The sequence below is a fragment of the Rattus norvegicus genome, chromosome 8 (assembly GCF_036323735.1).
Source record: "Rattus norvegicus strain BN/NHsdMcwi chromosome 8, GRCr8, whole genome shotgun sequence".
NCBI lineage: Eukaryota > Metazoa > Chordata > Mammalia > Rodentia > Muridae > Rattus > Rattus norvegicus.
In genome coordinates this window covers 18,520,981-18,539,006 of record NC_086026.1, presented here as the reverse complement: position 1 = coordinate 18,539,006, position 18,026 = coordinate 18,520,981, and the positions used below count along the sequence as shown (strand labels likewise).

At 39.4% G+C, this 18,026-nt stretch overlaps 1 protein-coding gene across 5 annotated transcripts in view; it reads right to left on the bottom strand.

The window, feature by feature from the left end:
• The window catches only part of Ccdc82 (coiled-coil domain containing 82), a 155,716-nt gene that overhangs the window by 126,002 nt on the left and 11,688 nt on the right, over positions 1-18,026 (bottom strand). For 4 of the 5 annotated variants that reach the window (XR_010053938.1, XM_006242519.5, XM_063265043.1 and 1 more), the window contains exons 6-9: positions 13,532-13,624; positions 8,861-8,985; positions 6,029-6,199; positions 1,372-1,557 (exon numbers count right to left, since the gene is read on the bottom strand). Coding sequence is in view for 4 of the 5 variants with exons in the window: in XM_006242519.5 (XP_006242581.1) it covers positions 1,372-1,557; positions 6,029-6,199; positions 8,861-8,985; positions 13,532-13,624 (575 nt within the window). In the remaining variant the exon portion in view is untranslated. Of the gene's footprint in view, positions 1-1,371; positions 1,558-6,028; positions 6,200-8,860; positions 8,986-13,531; positions 13,625-18,026 lie in introns of those variants that run through there. The other variant, XM_039080984.2, reaches the window with a different exon arrangement.

Here is an 18,026-nt window from a genome sequence, read left to right as displayed (position 1 = left end):
GTGCCCGTGTAGTAGAGAAGCAAAGTAAAATGTAAACTTCTGAAGAAAGTGAAAGGAGAGATAGGCAAGGTTACTGGAGGGAGGGCTGAGGTAGATTAACTGTCCAAAGGGCAGAAACCATGATGTCTTCTTTAGAGCGATCTCTCTAATGAACAGGAGAGGCCCTGAGATGGGCCTGTGCAGCTGCTCCTGTCTCTGTGGTCATAAAAGTTTACTTGCTGTGTTCTCCTGCCTCACTTTTGCTCTTTACAGATTCCCTATTCTACAACCCAGACAAAAGATAGCAAGTCAGATTCTTCGGTTTCTTTTCTTTGCAGGATGAAATACATAATTGATCCAAATTTTCTGAGTAATTTCTATTTGCTTCTTTTTGTGTATCCACAGGACCAAATCTGTTTTAGAAAACTACTATCATGAGGATTCTTTCCCTAGTTCTAAGGGCTCTGTGAGCAGAGCAGAGTTTCTGAGCTGCCAGGATCTGATGGATGCACCAGACTCTTCAGAATGCTCACTTTATTCCTGACATCAAATTCAGTGACTATCAAGGTACAGGGAAGCCAAAGTAGGTTTCCCAGCCTGAAGTTTCAGTGCTCCGTTCCATATCCAGTCACAGTGCCAACCACTCAGCCCCAGGTCCTCAAGAAGGGGATGTGGCTGTATTAGAATTGATGATGAGGACCCTTTCCTCAGACTGACAGCAGATGCTTCTTGAGTTTTAGGCCAAAGGGATTAAAGAAGAAAGCAGACAAGCAAAGGTGAGTCCTGTACTTTGTCCCCCCACCCCAATCTGCACCCAACACCACACATGGAATATAATAGTTGACATTGGTTCCCAGTTTGACAGAACCTAGAATTATCTAGGAGACAAGTCTCTGGGAATGCCTTTGAGGGATAATGTAGGTTAATCAAGGTTGAAGAGTCACCCTATAAGTAGGTGCCATGATTTTCTCCACTTGGTTCCTGGACTACATAAAGAGAAAACTAGTTGAGCAGAATTAATCTATTTGCTTCTGAAAGAAAACCAGCTATGTCAAAGTCTTTCTCACCATGTTAGACTAATAGTACATACCTGCAAGCCAAAATAACCATCCTTCTTTTAAGATATTTCTGTCATGGTATTTTATCACAGCAACAGGAAAAGTAACTTAATATACAATAAGGCTTACACACACATATGACAAAGAACAGAGACCCTTTGTCAATATTATTGTTCAATACAATCTACACAATGTGGTGAGAGCACTCATCGGGGCATCTATTCAAAACAGAACACTGATAAACATGGAGGGAACAGGCGGCAGAAGAGGAAACGTAAGAACAGCCACACTTAAGCCTTCAGACACTGCAGAACAAGGCAGCCTACAACCTTACCTTTCTAATCCAGCCACTTTTTTTTAACTGACAGAAGAGTCTCTTTACTGTATCTTTGACCTGTTCATCTCCAACTTCTTTTGTGTATGCAATGGAGCAACAGTCTTGGTATAGTTTGAATTTAAAATGCTTTAGTTTATGATAAATTTTGGTCCGTTCAGCACAAATTCTGCCAACAATAAACACCTACATTGAGAAATAAATGTCATTACCTCAAATAAAGTATATATACATATATTTATATGATTTCAGATTTTCAGATTTCCCTTAATGGTACAATCTAAAGCATGCATTTTTTAACTTGATTAAATATATATATATATACACATATATATATATATATATATATATACACACACACACACACAAATGATGCCTTTATCTTTTCGTATACAATTAGTCAACCAAATCTGTGCATCTACTATGCTTCCAGTTTTAGGCTCATGGCTAGAGCACAGTGACCATTCACCTGTGTTAGGGAGCTTAACACCTTAGGAGAAAGACGACTGATTGTAAAACTCTGAAGATGCTACCACGTGAGCACTCAGGTGCTTAGGTTGTAACCAAGGTGTCTCAGCAGGGAGAGAGGGTCACCTAAACCAACACAGACAGGAGAGTGATCAAGCCCATGTTTCTTTGTGTGCATGAGCAAGAAGACAATGCCAGGAACCATTCCTCACTGCTCCTTTTTTATTTGACACAGCATGTCTCACTAGCCGGGAGCTTCCCAATCAGGCAAAGCTCGCCAGGTTTGTTTGACTTAATTATTTGCTTTTAGTGGATGCTGGAATTTGACTTCCAGCCCTCATGCCTGCTATTGTCTATTGACTGAGCCACCATCCCAGGGTCTGTCTGCCAGTGGTACTTGCAGTCCTGAAAACAGTTATCTGAGTTTGGGAATAAAGAGAAAAACTGCTTGTGAGGCATAAAGATGGACACACAGAAAAGCAAGAGAAAGCATGCAGAGCATGGCATGTATACACGGTCTATGTTTCAAATGCCCAGATTATGAGAGATTTGTAAATATGGAACACTCTTACACCAGTGTTAAGCCAAACATAAAGTAAAAATGTTCTTTGCATGTATGCATATTTTTGGCTTCACTTAATGTGTTGTGTATAAATCAGACATATTAACATTTTACTGTGTGCTTTGATTATATGTGGACTTTTAGGATTCTATGATGCATATCTGTGAAATCAGTTTAAGACCATTTCTCTGTCATGTTTTGACGGTTATATTTTATTACATATCTAAAGTGGAAGCCAACATCACCCTAATGATAAAATTAAATATATCTTGATTCATATTTTGCATACTTTATCGAAAATTCACCAGAATGGGCTCCAGACATCACAGCATGATCATATCATGTGAGAACCTGAGGACAGAAATGCTTCCCTATTTAAAAAAAAACTACAAGAATATAACCCGCAGTCTGCAAATCATCAAAGTTGATGACTAGTGAAGCCCCAGTTGTCATGACAGTGATGGAATCAGGTTATATGTTTAATGCCTTCCTAATTTAAGTATTTGTCTCTATGCTCAAGAGCACCAGTTCAGTATAAGCTAAATGATTTTTAATAGGCATTTATGCCATGTTTTTATGAAGCCACAATGAGAAAAGATACGGAGATGATGATGATGATGTGCAGAAAAGTAACAGGGCAGGAGTGTACTGTCAAAAAAGCATCCAAGGTATGTACTGATCGCTGCATAGCAGCTGGGCTTAACACACGTTTAAGTGACGCATTTTGGACACTTCATCATGTCCTGTGACTTCTTCTGAACAAGCATTTATTCCTCTGAGATGGAGCACTCAAAAACAGAGCAAAGAAACCATGTTACCTAAGTCTAACACACAGTGTTTACTGGAGCTGCAGACAAGAACACGGATGAGTCAAAGGCAAGCTGGAAGGCCCGCCCAGCACAGGTGACAACTCATTCACAACTGTATTCCTAATGTTCCCTGTACAATGAACGGAGAGTCACTCCGACCATCCACCCATCACCCCACCACCCTTTCCTTCTACTCTGGTAACCGTTTCTGTATCTATTGCTTTGGGGAAGGGGTCTTATGAATGTGTTTCTTTCATGTACTAAGTTTGATATAAAACTTGCTCTTCTCCTTCAAGGAGGGAATGTTCTTGTGGCCCAAGGCCTCTCAGCCAACATAACACTGCTGAAACTAAACTACTCATTCCGTGAATTGGCAAATCCATCTTCTGTCAAAGTGTATCCTTTCTTTCAAATAAGCTAATCTCTGGCAAGTCAGGCAAAAGAAAATTATCAATAAATAGTACTTCACTACACCCTCAGAAAGAGCCTAGTGAAGCCTAGGCTTTCCTTTTATATAACTATAGGCACAATCACAAAGTAGAGAAACTGCTTTCTGAATAACCCGAGGGCAGTGGGCAGAGGTGCGGACAGTCTCTTTAAGCCCCAAAATATAAATACATCCATGTTTTACTTTCTTTGCAGGCACTGACACAGTAGTTCCATAGGATAGAAAATAACTTTAGTAAACGTTCCTTTCTTCTCTTCCCCCCTCCCCACGAACAATCTTTACTAAAAGACTTGAATATAAAGGCTAGCTGGGGTAGCAGGTATGTAAAGTGTGAAGCAGAGTCTGAGGAAATAGTTCTTTCTTCAAATAAAATTTAAGCGCTCGCAAAATTTTTGGACAAATATACATTGTTTATTTAAATACTGGTGCTTAGATTGGAGGGAAGATAAATAGAACTCTGACTCATTTTAATAACTTGATCCATTTGTCACATTCAAAATAACTCCACCCTTTTAGAAACACTAATCAAGACTTAAAGAGACATACACTAAATTCACACAGTGTATTTAAAAAAACCTACAAACATATAACCTGAAGTCTGAAAATCATTCCAGTTGATGACTAGTGAAGCCCCAGGTGTCATGACAGTGATGGAATCAGGTTATATGTTTAATGGAAACCACTGAATTCTATGCCAAAACAATGACAACAGCAAAAAGTGTTAAAGTGATTTCCTTAAATTGGTTCTGTGTTGTGTTAATTTGTGAGTTAATGAAAATAAAATAATTTTACTTTTAAAGATAAAATTGAAGAAATTTTACTTCACCTTGCATCATTTCAAAACAGACATATAAGTACTAGTGACAACATTATCTGAATGACACTATATCCTGCCGCACACTCTTTTGTAGCGGACTCTCATGTCACTATTCTAATGTCTTCCACCAAGTGTCCCCACGTTGTGCCTCCTTCTTAGTAATAATGCTTCAGGGAACATTGTGATCATGTCATTTGCTTTATTGAATTGACATTCATAGGGTAAAGTCATAGCGACTACGGTGACTCTAGCAGTGTAGTCAACAGTATTTGAAAACTACACCAGACCCTTCTTCCTCTGGAAATCTTACTTTTCATAAGCCTTCAAACTTTTAAGCTATGTTGGTCAGATTGTCTTTCAACAAGTGATTTAAAAATATTTTGGTAATTTATAAGCTATCAATCTGAATATTAAGTGGTTTTAGTTGTATGTTCTTAAGTTGAGAATGAACATTTTTCTAAGTACTTATAAATCCAACTCCCAAGACTAAAACTTCTAAATGAGTCTTCCTGTCTTTATTGTATTGCTTAGAGCATTCTGGTCAACTGTTGCCCAACAGTACCCTGAATCATACTTTCCAATAAGTCGTATTTCCTCCACTTTAATAATGGAAGATTTAGCAACAATTTGAGGTCTGTGTGTCATCCAAACACATATCCTAGAAAGACATGCAGTGTCACTAGAGGAAGTGCTCAATGTATTTACAAATGCACCCTCCTTACAAGGTTGAAAACTCGGATTCTATACTTTTTATGAATTCACATTATACTGTCCCACTCTTATCTATTAACTATTTTAAAAAATTGGGGTTTTTGTTCGTTTGTTTGAGCTGCAGTTTCTCTGTGTAGCCCTGGCTGTCCTGGAACTAGCTCTGTAGACCAAGCAGCTTATGCCTGCTTCTTTCTACCTCCTGAGTACCGGGATTAACATTGTGTACCACAATTATGCCTAGCAATTACTTATTCTTGAAATTATTTTTCTATGCTCAAATTTAACAGTATCTTAATCAGGTAAATAATTGCTCTAGATACTGACAAACCATATATTGTCTAAATTGAAGTACAATGCTCTCTGAACTCTCTCACTGTAAGATAAACAGGCATCTCCAATTATTTACCTATAAACTATTAATTTGAGTGCTACCTGACACAAGGGTTTGACCTGGGTCATATTCTTCTTTGAACTTCAAAGGCAGCCCTGCTCCTCTCTTGCCTAAGTAACAATCCTCACCACTCCCATCCTATAATAAGACTTAGAGATTAAAAATAAGTACTGATTTCATCTCACTGAATTAGGGGTGAATATGCAGGTCAAACACATTTTTTACCTTCAAAAATTGAACCCTGGGGTTAGGGGTGTGTGTTTGCTTAGCAAACTGAGACCCTAGGCTTAATATCAGTGGCATACTAAAAAAAAGAATGAAAATCAAATGTACCAGATTTCCTTGTATTCTTTTCTTTGTAGTATTTCCTTTGTTCATGAGAATTATTTAGAGGACAAGCTATATAGCTTGAGTTTTATAAACAGCAAAGGCAGAAATTAGCAAAAGGTACCTGCTTGTCACGTGACATGAAGTCATCTGTCTCCATCGTCCGGGTGTTATATAACTTTCCTGAGAGACGCACTGAGAATTTACAGTAGCGATGCAGCCCACAAGCCTGGCAGCCACAGTTCTCGGGGCTCTTCCAGTGGATGCTTAAGTCAGAGTAGCTTTCAACCCGCTCCTGACAACAATGAGATATAAGAAGATTAAGTCAAATATAAATGTTTCCAAATTAGAACTCGTTTTCGACAGCACTGGAAAGAAATACAAGAACCAAAGACATTTCTTACTTTACGAAGGTATTTTTAAATTGAAAAAATTATTAACCTTGGCAATAAAAAAAGGTCAAGAGAAACAAGTAGTTTCATTTATCTCTTTACTTAAAATTACTACCAACTAGTATTTCCAATAGGCTTCAATTCACTTCTATTCTATAGTCTCATCTCTAATTATTATCAATGAGTTATTAAGTAAAGTAGGAAAATGAGCAACAAAATATCAGGATAAGTGAAATTGGAGTTTAGTTAAGGTAGTTAAAATTTGAGAAAGTTGGGGTTGGGGATTTAGCTCAGTGGTAGAGTGCTTGCCTAGGAAGCGCAAGGCCCTGGGTTCAGTCCCCAGCTCCGAAAAAAAGAACCAAAAAAAAAAAAAAATTGAGAAAGTTACATTCACTATTCAGGGCATGAGTTAAATCACATTTCCCTGAAAACATTCTGGAAATAACTTCATCCTCCTGTAGGGACCTGATTTGTCATGTGAAAATAAGCATCTTGAAATTACTAATGTTCCATGTCCAGCACTGATGGATCATCTAGTGACTGATTATCAATGAGCAGAGCATGTGAGAAACCCTGGTCTGCACAAGCAAACTACGTTAGCAAAGAAGCCACTTACATATGAGTAATCATGCTTGTCCTCAGCCTGTGCTAGTCACTACTGTTCCATTAGCAGTGTGTTTTAATAACACACTTGAATGAACACACTGAATATATTGCCAGCGAGGTTCCTAATCCACATTCTTCCCCTACACCAATCTGGATGGTACACTGATCCTTTTCATATTGTATGATCAACAGCACTGGTCTGACTTACCTGTCACAGTCTTCAAACTTCACAGCATGTCACTAATAGACTAAGACCCAGACTAGTGCTCTTCCCTCTTGCCTCCCTGCTTCTGTGTGCTGTGCAGCACACTGTGATGAAAGCTCCAACAGCTTGGCTTCCTGAGGGACTACAGTGAGCAGAACAGACTCTACATGGAAGTGAGATAGACACTCTTCTGGGTCACATCAGTGAGCTTTCTTCATGTTACTACTGTACCCTAAGATCTTCCTGGATCATCTATCTCATAATTCTGTGTACCCTGTTATTCCACTGTGGGTTTTCTAAATTCACCATAACCTGCCAGTGTGGCCAAGCATAATATATCATAGACCCAAGAGTCTTGGACTCCTCTAAATCCTGGCCTGTGAAATTACTAACTGTGGAACTTTACATTCTGAGTTACACTTTCTTCACTGCGAAATGGAGGAGAGAGTAGCTCTTTCCTTTTGGACTTATAAAATATATTTCACATGTAAATCATTTGTCAAATGTTAAATGATCTTTATTTTTTATTTTTTATTTTTTTTACATCTGGGGAATAAATTGGGGATCTAGCAGTGTTAAAAATCTAGAAATAAAAAGACATATATCGTAGTTCTAAATTCAAGCCATCATTGAACTTAAAATCTTAGAGTTTATAGCCCTGATTGTTCCCCAAACTGAAGCATTTCTTATCGTCAGGCATACTTCATGTTGAAGGGTTCTTGATGAACCTCAATCTTCTGAAGTAAAGGAGTATAGAAGTTAATTTAAGTGCTAGGGAGATTTTAAGGAATTTGAATGTATTATTTACCATGTTTCCTCTTATTAATCACTAGAGAATAGAATGTTAAGGCTGGGATACCTTTAACTATCACATAGTTCGTGCTCTGCCATTAGATACACTAAAATACAAATCTGGAGGATAAAATATAAGCCTGTAATTCCAATTTTAAAATGTTAAAAAATACCCAAACTACTAGAATTATAAAATGGAAAGTTAGAGAATGACGTAAGTCAGTGTTTTCCACACTGTTTTATGGAAAACAAACATCCTAAGCAGGACCCTAGTTGATGGCTCATGGTTAACTGTTGTCACATATGCCTGAGTTTGATTCCAGGAACCTACAGTGGAAGGAAAAAAACCAGCTCCTGAAAGTTTTCCCCTTCCACAGTGGGCTGTGGCATGAAAGGGTCCTCATTCATGCACACCATATACGTTTATACAGCCTTCAAACATATACACACTGTAAACTACTTAAAAGCAGTAGAAGGAATAACAGGCGTCTCACAAGAAGCAGCCTCATGGACACACTACTTTGGGAGATACTGCTGTCTAAACCCCTGTCTTGAAAACTTGAGATAAAAATTCATAAATTAGTGCTCAGAAAATTACTCCAATACAGATGCTGGACAAGTTAAACACTGTTTCCTTCAAACTTCTTTGTCTATGTGGCTTTCTTCTCTGAAAGAAAAGCCACATAGACAAAGAAGTTTGAAAGAAACATCTTATAAGATAGTCTCATTTTAAAACAGGCTAAGCCCTAGAGATGTTCAGAATATTTCAAACCATTTAATTATTAAAGACATTAGTGTGGATACTTAAAATAATTAAAGCCTTTAGACGAGACTAAAATGTTATTATTCAACAAAGCAGAAAGCCTGCACTTCAGAAAATGACTCCATCTGGGTGGATGTGGAATCTTGAGAAGGCCATTGTCCCCATGCTTGTATCAGAGGTAAAAGCCAAACTCTATACCTTATATTGCTCTCTCCACCGACTTCTAGAGACTAAACTCTCCAGACGGGGTTGAATAAAGCGATCATCCAAGTAATGAAGAGATGTCAACATATCTTGTGCATAGGATTTCTTCCTCTTGCCAGCTGTGAGCAAATGAACCAAAACAATAGAACACTTGAAATACTGAATCAACTGAACACTGTGCTTGAATTCTAGAAAAATGGCTGGATAGCTGAACCTGTTTTAAATTAATGAATACTTAATGAAATAAAAGCTTCATTTCATGGAAGCTCAGGGGCAGTGAAACAGGGCAGTTTCTGTCATCCTTCACAGTCCTCAGACTTTCTCATCCTCACTACATATATCAAATAACACAAGGAGCCACATGAACAAGCTGGCACACAACATGTAGCTCTTCCTTTAAAACCAACTTGCATGGCCGCTGATTTACTGATCACATTTTAAGGAGCTCTGTGGCTGGTTCCATCCATGCATCCACCATGAACCTTGCCAACACAGTGGAAACATCTTTTCTGCCGTGTCTTTCCCCTTATTTCCTCAGAGAACACCAGTTACTTTTGCTTTCCTAATTTGATTAGTATTTTGTTCTCAATTTACACATATTTGTCATGGCCTGTGATGGACCTTTTTGCTCTCTTCAGGAATTTCCAAGTGAATTTAGTTAACAAACTTCTCATGTTTTATTAAGTCACTACAGATTTAAAGACTAGATGATAAATCAAGTGCCCCTCTTTTCACTCTCTCCTCCTTTGCTGCCTTCTCCCCTCACTGCTGACTCACTGCATTATAATGACAGTTTGTCTTCCTAGTTGTTCTTAAATGGTCCTACCTCTTACTATGGCCCTGAGCATACAACAGATATAGGTATTTGTGTCCTGGTAGGGTTTTGTCAACTTGACACATAACTATCTAGGTACATGATGATATAAGAAAGTAGGCTTAGCAAACATGGAAAGTAAGCCAGTAAGCAGAACTCCTCTATGACCTTTGTTTGAATTATTGCCTTTAGGTCTTGCTTTGAGTTCCTGCCTTGGCCTCCCTCAGTGGACTATGACCTAGTATATATAAGCCAGTAAACACTCTCCTGCAAGTTGCCTTTGGTAGGTAGTTTATTGTAGTAATATAAAGCAAACTAACACATACATTGGTAGCATTAGTAGAATATTTTTGTGCTAGAACTGGTCATGTTGTTTTGGAAGGATTATAGAGATGTTTGGGCTGGACAAGAGCTTAATGGGCTGTTCTGCAGGGTCCTGAAAGATAAGAATGCTGAGAGTAATATAGACAACGGGGGCCTGGTTTGTGAAGTTTCAGTTAAGTATAGACTCTATTGGGGCTGTTTGAATAATGCTTTGAATTAGGAATCTGCAGTGGTGGTCCGTTGGGGGCTGTAAAAAAGAGACCAGCAGTACTGAGGTGCAGTCTTCTGGGAAGCATTTCGTTAGGCTCGGAACACAGATGTGGTCTGAGGGGGGCCAAGGGTGTACCATGTGCAGGTAGCCAAAGTGAATGACAGGCAGGAGTCACAGAGGCAATACTAGTTTTGAAGGCATGAAGGAGTCATAGAGGGAAGTGGAGGCTTGGCACCATGTGGCACTGGGAAGAGTCCTTGAAGACAGCCAAGGAGAGGCTACTGGCAAAGATACAGACCTGTTACTGCAGAGCCTCCAGCACACTGGTGAAGCCAGTGCCATAGGATGACCACCAGAATAGCTACTATAGAATAGAGCCAGCCTGAGCCTAGGAGACAGGCTGTGTGTACTGAGGGTAATAGAGCCAGAGAACAATAGCCTTTCAACCCCATTGGAGCCCAGAAAATCATGAGTCCCAGAAGTCTGACACTGAACTTTATTTAAACTGGTGGACCTTGGTACTGCTATTATTTAGTTGTGAATACTCTCTGGTTCTTCTCTTGGAGAAAGAAAATATTTGACTTGTCTTTTGATTTTGATTTTACACAGCTTAGAGACTTTGGACTTTTAGAGAGGCTTTGAATTTTGAGAGAGACTTTAAATGTTTTAAAAAGACTGAACTTAGAGTATTTGAATTTGTAAACAATGTAGGGCGTTTAAAAGCTAGAATTAATTCTTTTTTAAAATAATATGAAAGCTTGTAGGTAAACAAGAAAGGGAGGGTCTGGTGTAGAGGGTTTGGCCTAATGCTGCTTGAATTCTAATGTTAATTTTTGACCCCAAAGCTGCTTATACAAGTGTCTCCACATAGCTTCTGGGAACCTGCCCCTAGTTGGCTTTGATTGGTAAATAAAAATGCCAATAGCCAATAGCTGGGAAGGACAGACAGAGGCAGGTTTTTGGAATTTCCCAGGCTTGGGACCAGGAGAGAGGAGAAAGGAGAAGTGAGATCAACCATGTCCAGAGAGTGTGGAGGGAGGAGAGTGCAGGACAGAGAAGCATGGCCGCCATGTGAAGGACAGGGAGAGCACTTGGCTCAGTTGGGCAACCCTCCGGGACCAGAGTAGCCAAGCTGGACATAGAATTAGTTAGTAATAACTTGGAATTAACTGCGTGGAGGTTAGGCAGTGGCCCAGCTATTGAGCTGTCTAAGGCATATTAAAATTAAAGGCTGTGTGTTTGTCTAGAGTATTGAAGCAGGCACTGAACCTGCTGCAGGGGTTTATTAATTAGCAATATAATTCAACATTGGTGTAGCAGAAATGTACTGGTGTATCAAACTGATAAGGGGCCAATTGTCCTGGCTGGTATTTGTCAACTTGACACAAAACTAGACATATGTAGGGAGAAGGAAACTCAAATGAGAAAATACTTTCATCAGACTGCCTATAGGTAAATCTCTACGGGCATTTTCTTGATTAATAATGAAAGTGGGAAGGCCTAGCTCATTGTGGGTAGTGCTACCCCTGGGCAGGTAGTCCTGTGCTATATAAGAGAGTAAGCCAAGCAACCCAGTAAGCAACACTCTTCTATGTCCTTTGCGTTGGTTCCTGCCTCCAAGTCCCTGCCTTGGCTTCCCTCAAACTGTGACCCAGTATACACAAACCAAATAAATCTTTATTTCCCATATTGCTTTTGGTCAGTACTTTTATCACAGAAATATAAAGCAAACTAATACCTTCACCTTACTCATTGTTTCTGTTTAAAAGCTACTTCTTCATTACATTCTTTGACCGGTCTATGCAGTCTCCATATACTCCTATTTGTACATATATTACAGTTTACCTGTCTATCTGCTCTGGCTAGATGTAAACTTAATCCAAGTTAGAGTCATCTAGGAAGAGGGACTTAACCCAACTTAACCCAAGTTAGAGCCATCTAGGAAGAGGGGCTCTCAGCTGAGAAGATTATAACACTTGCCTAGGCAAGTCTGCAGTACAATTTCTTAATCAGTGATTGATTTAGGAGGACCTGCCCATTGTTGGTGGGGCAAACCCTGGACAGGTGGTATAGTCCTGGGGTATATAAGAAAGCTGACTGAGCAGGCCATGGGTAATAAGCCAGTACTAAGTAGTCTCTATGCTTTGCTTCAGTTCTTGCATTAAGGTTTCTGACCTAACTTCCATCAGTGAGGGAGTGTGACCTGAGTTATAAACTGAAATAAACTCTCTCCTATTTAAGTTGCTTTGGGTCATGGTGATTTATCTCAGCAATAGAAAGCCTACCTAAGACTCTGTCTGCCTGTCTGTCTGTGTGTTGTCTGCATGCATGCCTGCCTATCTATCTGTCTGTCTGTCTGTCTATCTATCTATCTATCTATCTATCTATCTATCTATCTATCTATTATCTATCTATCTACCTATCTATCTGACATCTATCTAATAGATACTAGCTTCTCTTATTATTGTTAAATTCTGTACTTATATTTCCACAGAGGTACAATCTAGTTTTAGTTTCACATATTATGCTATCTACTTATTTACTCAGTGTCTGTTGATTCATTCTAAGCCACAAAAGGTAGAAATCTAATGTCTTGAAGTCATTACTAATCCTCAAATAATGCCTAGATCACAGATGGCATTTAAAAATCATTTTCCTATAACTTATTAATAAAAATCTTACTTAAGTACTCATAGGTATTCAGCACAAAATATATTCTATTAAATGTCAGTGTCTGTGCTGTGTCTGTTTAAAGTTTAATTTCTTATACTCTGGTAAGGCAAGGAAGTAGAGGTCCATTGACATAAGAGTTCACATGTATGGGTACAACCATACTCAGGATGAGACTGGTAAGAGTGAGGCAATGAAAAGTATTCACAGCTTTCACATCAAAAAGATTCTGTACACTTACCTAGACTATCTGTAATTTAAAAAAAATAGAATTACATTCTGATGGAGAACAGAATGGACCAAGGCACAAAAGCAGAGAACAGCATGTGTCTTTTGGTAAGTAAGTGATAAAGAACACGAATGCTGAGGCACCCTTATGCTTTAGGGGCGCATGTTTTATATTCTACAATTTACTGTAGACACTATGGGAGCAACGACTTGTCATATACTTGCCATCTATGTATCTCAAATAATATTAGCAAGCCATTCATGTGAGTGCACTTATAGAGCATTTATTTCAGAAGGAACAACTGGTAAGATTTAGGAATGGTTTGTCTTGGCTTAGTTCCATCCAGTTTCAAAAGCTATTTAGGGAAATTAAAAACAAAACAAACAAAAAAAAGTTTCAGGGATACTATGAACTTACCATACAAAGTTTCCAGAAAAGATCCATCAAAAGCATTGATCAGAAGAGCCTTCACAACTCTTTCAAAGTGAGTGTAATGGTCACTAAAAGAATCTGAAATTAATTTAAAGCAATTATTAGGACATAGCTAAGAAACTGTTATAAGTATCACAAAGTTCACTCCTGAATCTAAAATGTTTCCAGACAGATTTCCTAAGGGAAAATTCTTCAGAGAACACAGAGATACACCCTGTGAAAAATCAAAATAATCCACATCCACTTGAAATTAATTATCAACTACAGTGAATGAAAAAGGCAAGCGAGCCTCCCAAGTGGACTGGTTAATATGCTTTAGCCTATAATGGGCTACACATGGTGTGGTCCAGGGAACTGCTACTCAATGAAAGCTCAGTGGGCATGACAGCCCCATTCTCCTTTACAGGGTCACAGATGTAGGATTTTCAACACTGCTTTAAGGAGCTGTGCCTTCTCCTTCCCACACTCTGCCTACAATGCCATTATATTCTCTGTAACCCACACTCAGACATGAGCTTATCCTGGTGACAGGCAAGGCACTGCTGCTGTTCCTGTGACTCTGGGACTACACCTTACTATGGGCCATGGAAATGTTCTCTAGAAAATCCTCCCTCCCATGACTCAAATGGTCATCAAAGAATACTTGCTTTGCTGGAGGTGCGTATGAACTATGACTGGAAATGTGGAAGATATTTAGCTAGGGCCTGAAGAAAAAAGTAGGATATACCTTTAGAAATGATAAATGGATTGGGATTTTTCTTTCCAGCAGACAGAATGGACTGAACACAGAGAGGCCGTTGTACTTCTGTTTGCTAAAAAAGGACTGTGTAAGGTTTTGATGCCTTCAGGAAAATTTCAAGTCTCTACTCCTTCCATGGAGTTGCTAAAGTGCTTTCCACTAGGTCTTAGACTTTAGAGGACCTATCACCATTGAAAATTCCAAGAGGTCACAAAAAACCACACATGGTATGCACTCACTGATAAGTGGATATTAGCCCAAACAATTACCCAAGATACAATCCACAGACCACATGAAACTCAAGAAGAAGGACGACCAAAGTGCAGATACTTCTTAAAAGGGGGAATAAAAATATTCATAGGAGGAGATATGGAGACAAAGTTTGGAGAAGAGACTGAAGGAATTACCACTCAAAGCCTGCCCCACCTGGGGATCCAGCCCATATACATACAGCCATCAAACCCAGACAATATTGCTGATGCCAAGAAACGTATGCTGACAGGGGCCTGATGTAGCTGTCTCCTGAGAGGCTCAGCCAGAGCCTGACAAATACAGAGGTGAATGCTAGCAGCAAACCATTGAACTGAGAACAGGGTCCCCAGTGGAGAAGTCAGAGAAAGGTTTGAAGGAGCTGAAGGGGCTTGCAACCCCATAAGAACAACAATACTAACCAACCAGAGCTCCCAGGAAATAAACCACTACCCAAAGAGTACACATGGACAGACCCAAGGCCCCAGTTGTATATGTAGCAGAGGATGGCCTTGTTGGGCATCAATGGGAGGAGAATCCTTGGTTCTGCTGGACCTCCCAGTGTAGGGGAATGTCTGGGCAGGAAGGGAGGGAGGTAGTTGGGGAGGGGAAATGCCCCTCATAGAAGAAGGAGGAGAGAGGATGGAATAATCCAAGGGGAAGACTGTACACACACGTACACACACACACACACACACACACACACACACACACACAAATCAGTAGCTTTTAATTGAAAGTAAAATGCAGTAATACTTCAAAAGAATTCCCTTCTGACTAGACTTTCATCAAATGTTGATATAGTAAAGAGTTGGTAAATAATTTTGAGTTAAATTCATCCAAACCCCATATACCTCTTTTCAAATTAAAAGGAAAAGCTCTTCTGGAGATTATTAAGAGGCATGTTGGGAAAAAGTTTAACTCACTCACATTGGGACTCACTTTTGGGACCATCAGGCAAATGAAATGGAGCTTTTTTCCCCTCACTGAACATTCTAATCTTGAAAGTCCTGATAGTCAGTGTTACTCACTGGCCATGAAATTTTAAGAGCTGCAGCAACATTTCAAAGGCTTGGGAAGTTCTTCAGGGATAAGAGGAAAGGCAAGGACAGAGGTCCACATCTCTTGGGTGTTTTAGTTCCTAACCACACTATCTTTCTCCTAACCATGCTCATAAGAATCTCCCTAGAAAGAAGGTTCTGGTGTCACTGTATTTGACTGAATGGGTGGGCAGTACTGGAATAATGTTCTGGTATCTCCAACTGAAAAAAATCACACAGCTGAGAGAATAGATACCAGGCGTCACCCAAAACACTTATGTGTATTGCATCACTTCTAAAGGGCTAACTGAAGAAATACTTTACCCCTAGTTTATTTTCAGCAGGGAAAACTGAGGGATGATGGAAGTTTTCCTACGGTCTTATAGCTAAATGGTAGGCGTCTCCGGCTGTGTCCTCCAGTCTTTGTGCTCATGTTCCCTGCACAGGTGATAGATTTGGTATTTGTTTTCAGACAGAGTTGACTTGAGAATTGGATAATATAAAGCTCCATTTTCTCACCTAGTAGGAAAAGGTCCCTAAGACCACAGACAAACGGAAGAGACAGAACGAGGTTTGGGCTCAGGATTCTTCCAGGACTAGTTCTAATCCCTACATGGAATGAATGTCTATGGAATAGTTGTGGAGATTTAGTTAATCCCCCAAACCCCATTCGTTTCTTGTTGTTTGGTAAAACTGAGGTTTGCACACAGGGTCTCCTGCATGCTATGCATGTACTCTATTATAGACCATGGCTCCAGTCCTTCATGACCATTTCAATGTGCAAAGGATAAAAGGTCAAACTTGTTATTATGATTTTATTTTTCTCAGGTAGCAATCAATCCCCCATGTTCCATTTGATGTCTCAGTAGCCTGTTGATTTCCCTGTATCCTCACATCTGCTGAGACTTTGCTCAGCACCATGTGTCCTTCCTACTGATCTTGATGTTTTCTCATGTCAGTTCTGCCCTGTTGTACTTATTTCAACTAAATGATAACTTTTTATATCTTAGAGTGAAAAGATCCTTCCAGCTACTATTTTTATTCAAAGTTTACTTTATCCTCATGAATTTGTTCCTCTAAGTGAATGTCAAAAACTAAGTTTAGAAGGAAGCCTTCTGGTGGTGTATCTAGTACTGTGTACAGTACTTTCAGACCATCCATGACTCCCCCTTACTTAGGTTGCCTTCCTTATTTCACAGAAAGTGTTTCTCTAGTTACAAAGCCAGTCAAGTTTTTACATTTGGGCTTAGGAACTACATTTTGTTGTCAGTGTGGAAGGAATTTTCCTTAATTCTATCATGTAAGTATTTACTTCTAGTGTGCAAGGAGCTAATTGAGCTTTGTGTGTTCATTATTATTTTGGCCACATTTCTGAGATCTTTTACTAATTTGAAAACAGCTTCTCTTGGATAGCCGTGGAGGATGAGCCTCCTACAATACCATAGAGCTGGAGATGTACTATTAATAGGTTCTGATGACATTATTTCGGCTATCTTTTCCAAACCTGGTCTTGCTAGCACTAAATTTATTTCAAGGAGCAAGAGAAAGCTTATTAATACTTCTCTAGGAAGAAGTGCATAGCTTGGTTGGTTTATGGAGTTAAAGCACACACTTAGCATGAGGAGTGAAGGCAGAGTAGGAACTGTCTTTTTAACAGTTCCTCATCACAGATGCATGCACATAGGGAAAGAAGAATCTGGGTAGAAAACTACAGCCAGAAATTCAGCATACAGTACTGGTCTTAAACTACTCATATTCTTTCCCTTATCATCTGAATCACTGCTTAAGCCAGAAACTTATTGTTTGTGGCTATACGCACATGATGACACATAAATATGTCATCATCCCAGGTGCAAACGTCTTTTCCATGCCAGCTCTCCTTTATCTACTCCACAATAAACTTAGCCTAAGCAGGAATTTTTTCCCAACATGGACAATGGGGTTAGTGTAGTTTATATAGTTTTTGTTCTTCTCTAAAACCAAACTGAATAAATCAGAGGCATCCCCATGAAGGGTCAAAATGAAGGTTGAGGGTCAGCTGTCCATCAGCCCACTTTGGTTCTGCCTGTCTCCTCTACAGTCACTGAAATGTTTCAGCACATCAAAGGACGTATCAAGTGTCTACTGCATCCAAGGGAAACAACAGTAATAGGAGGTGGGAAATAATGTGTAAACCCCTTAAATATACATAATCTGGATTGGGAATTGAAATTAAAGCCCAGTTCTCCTCCCCCCACAACCTCCCTCACACACATATATACACACAGACACAGACACACAGATAGACACACACACACACATACACACACACACACACACACACACACACACACACACACACACACACACACACGGACTACTCTTAATCAGAGACCATTCATCTGTAGTTTCGTTTTGTTTTTACATCTTCGCACACTGCTCAAGAACATCTGAAGTAGGAAACCTTTCTGTC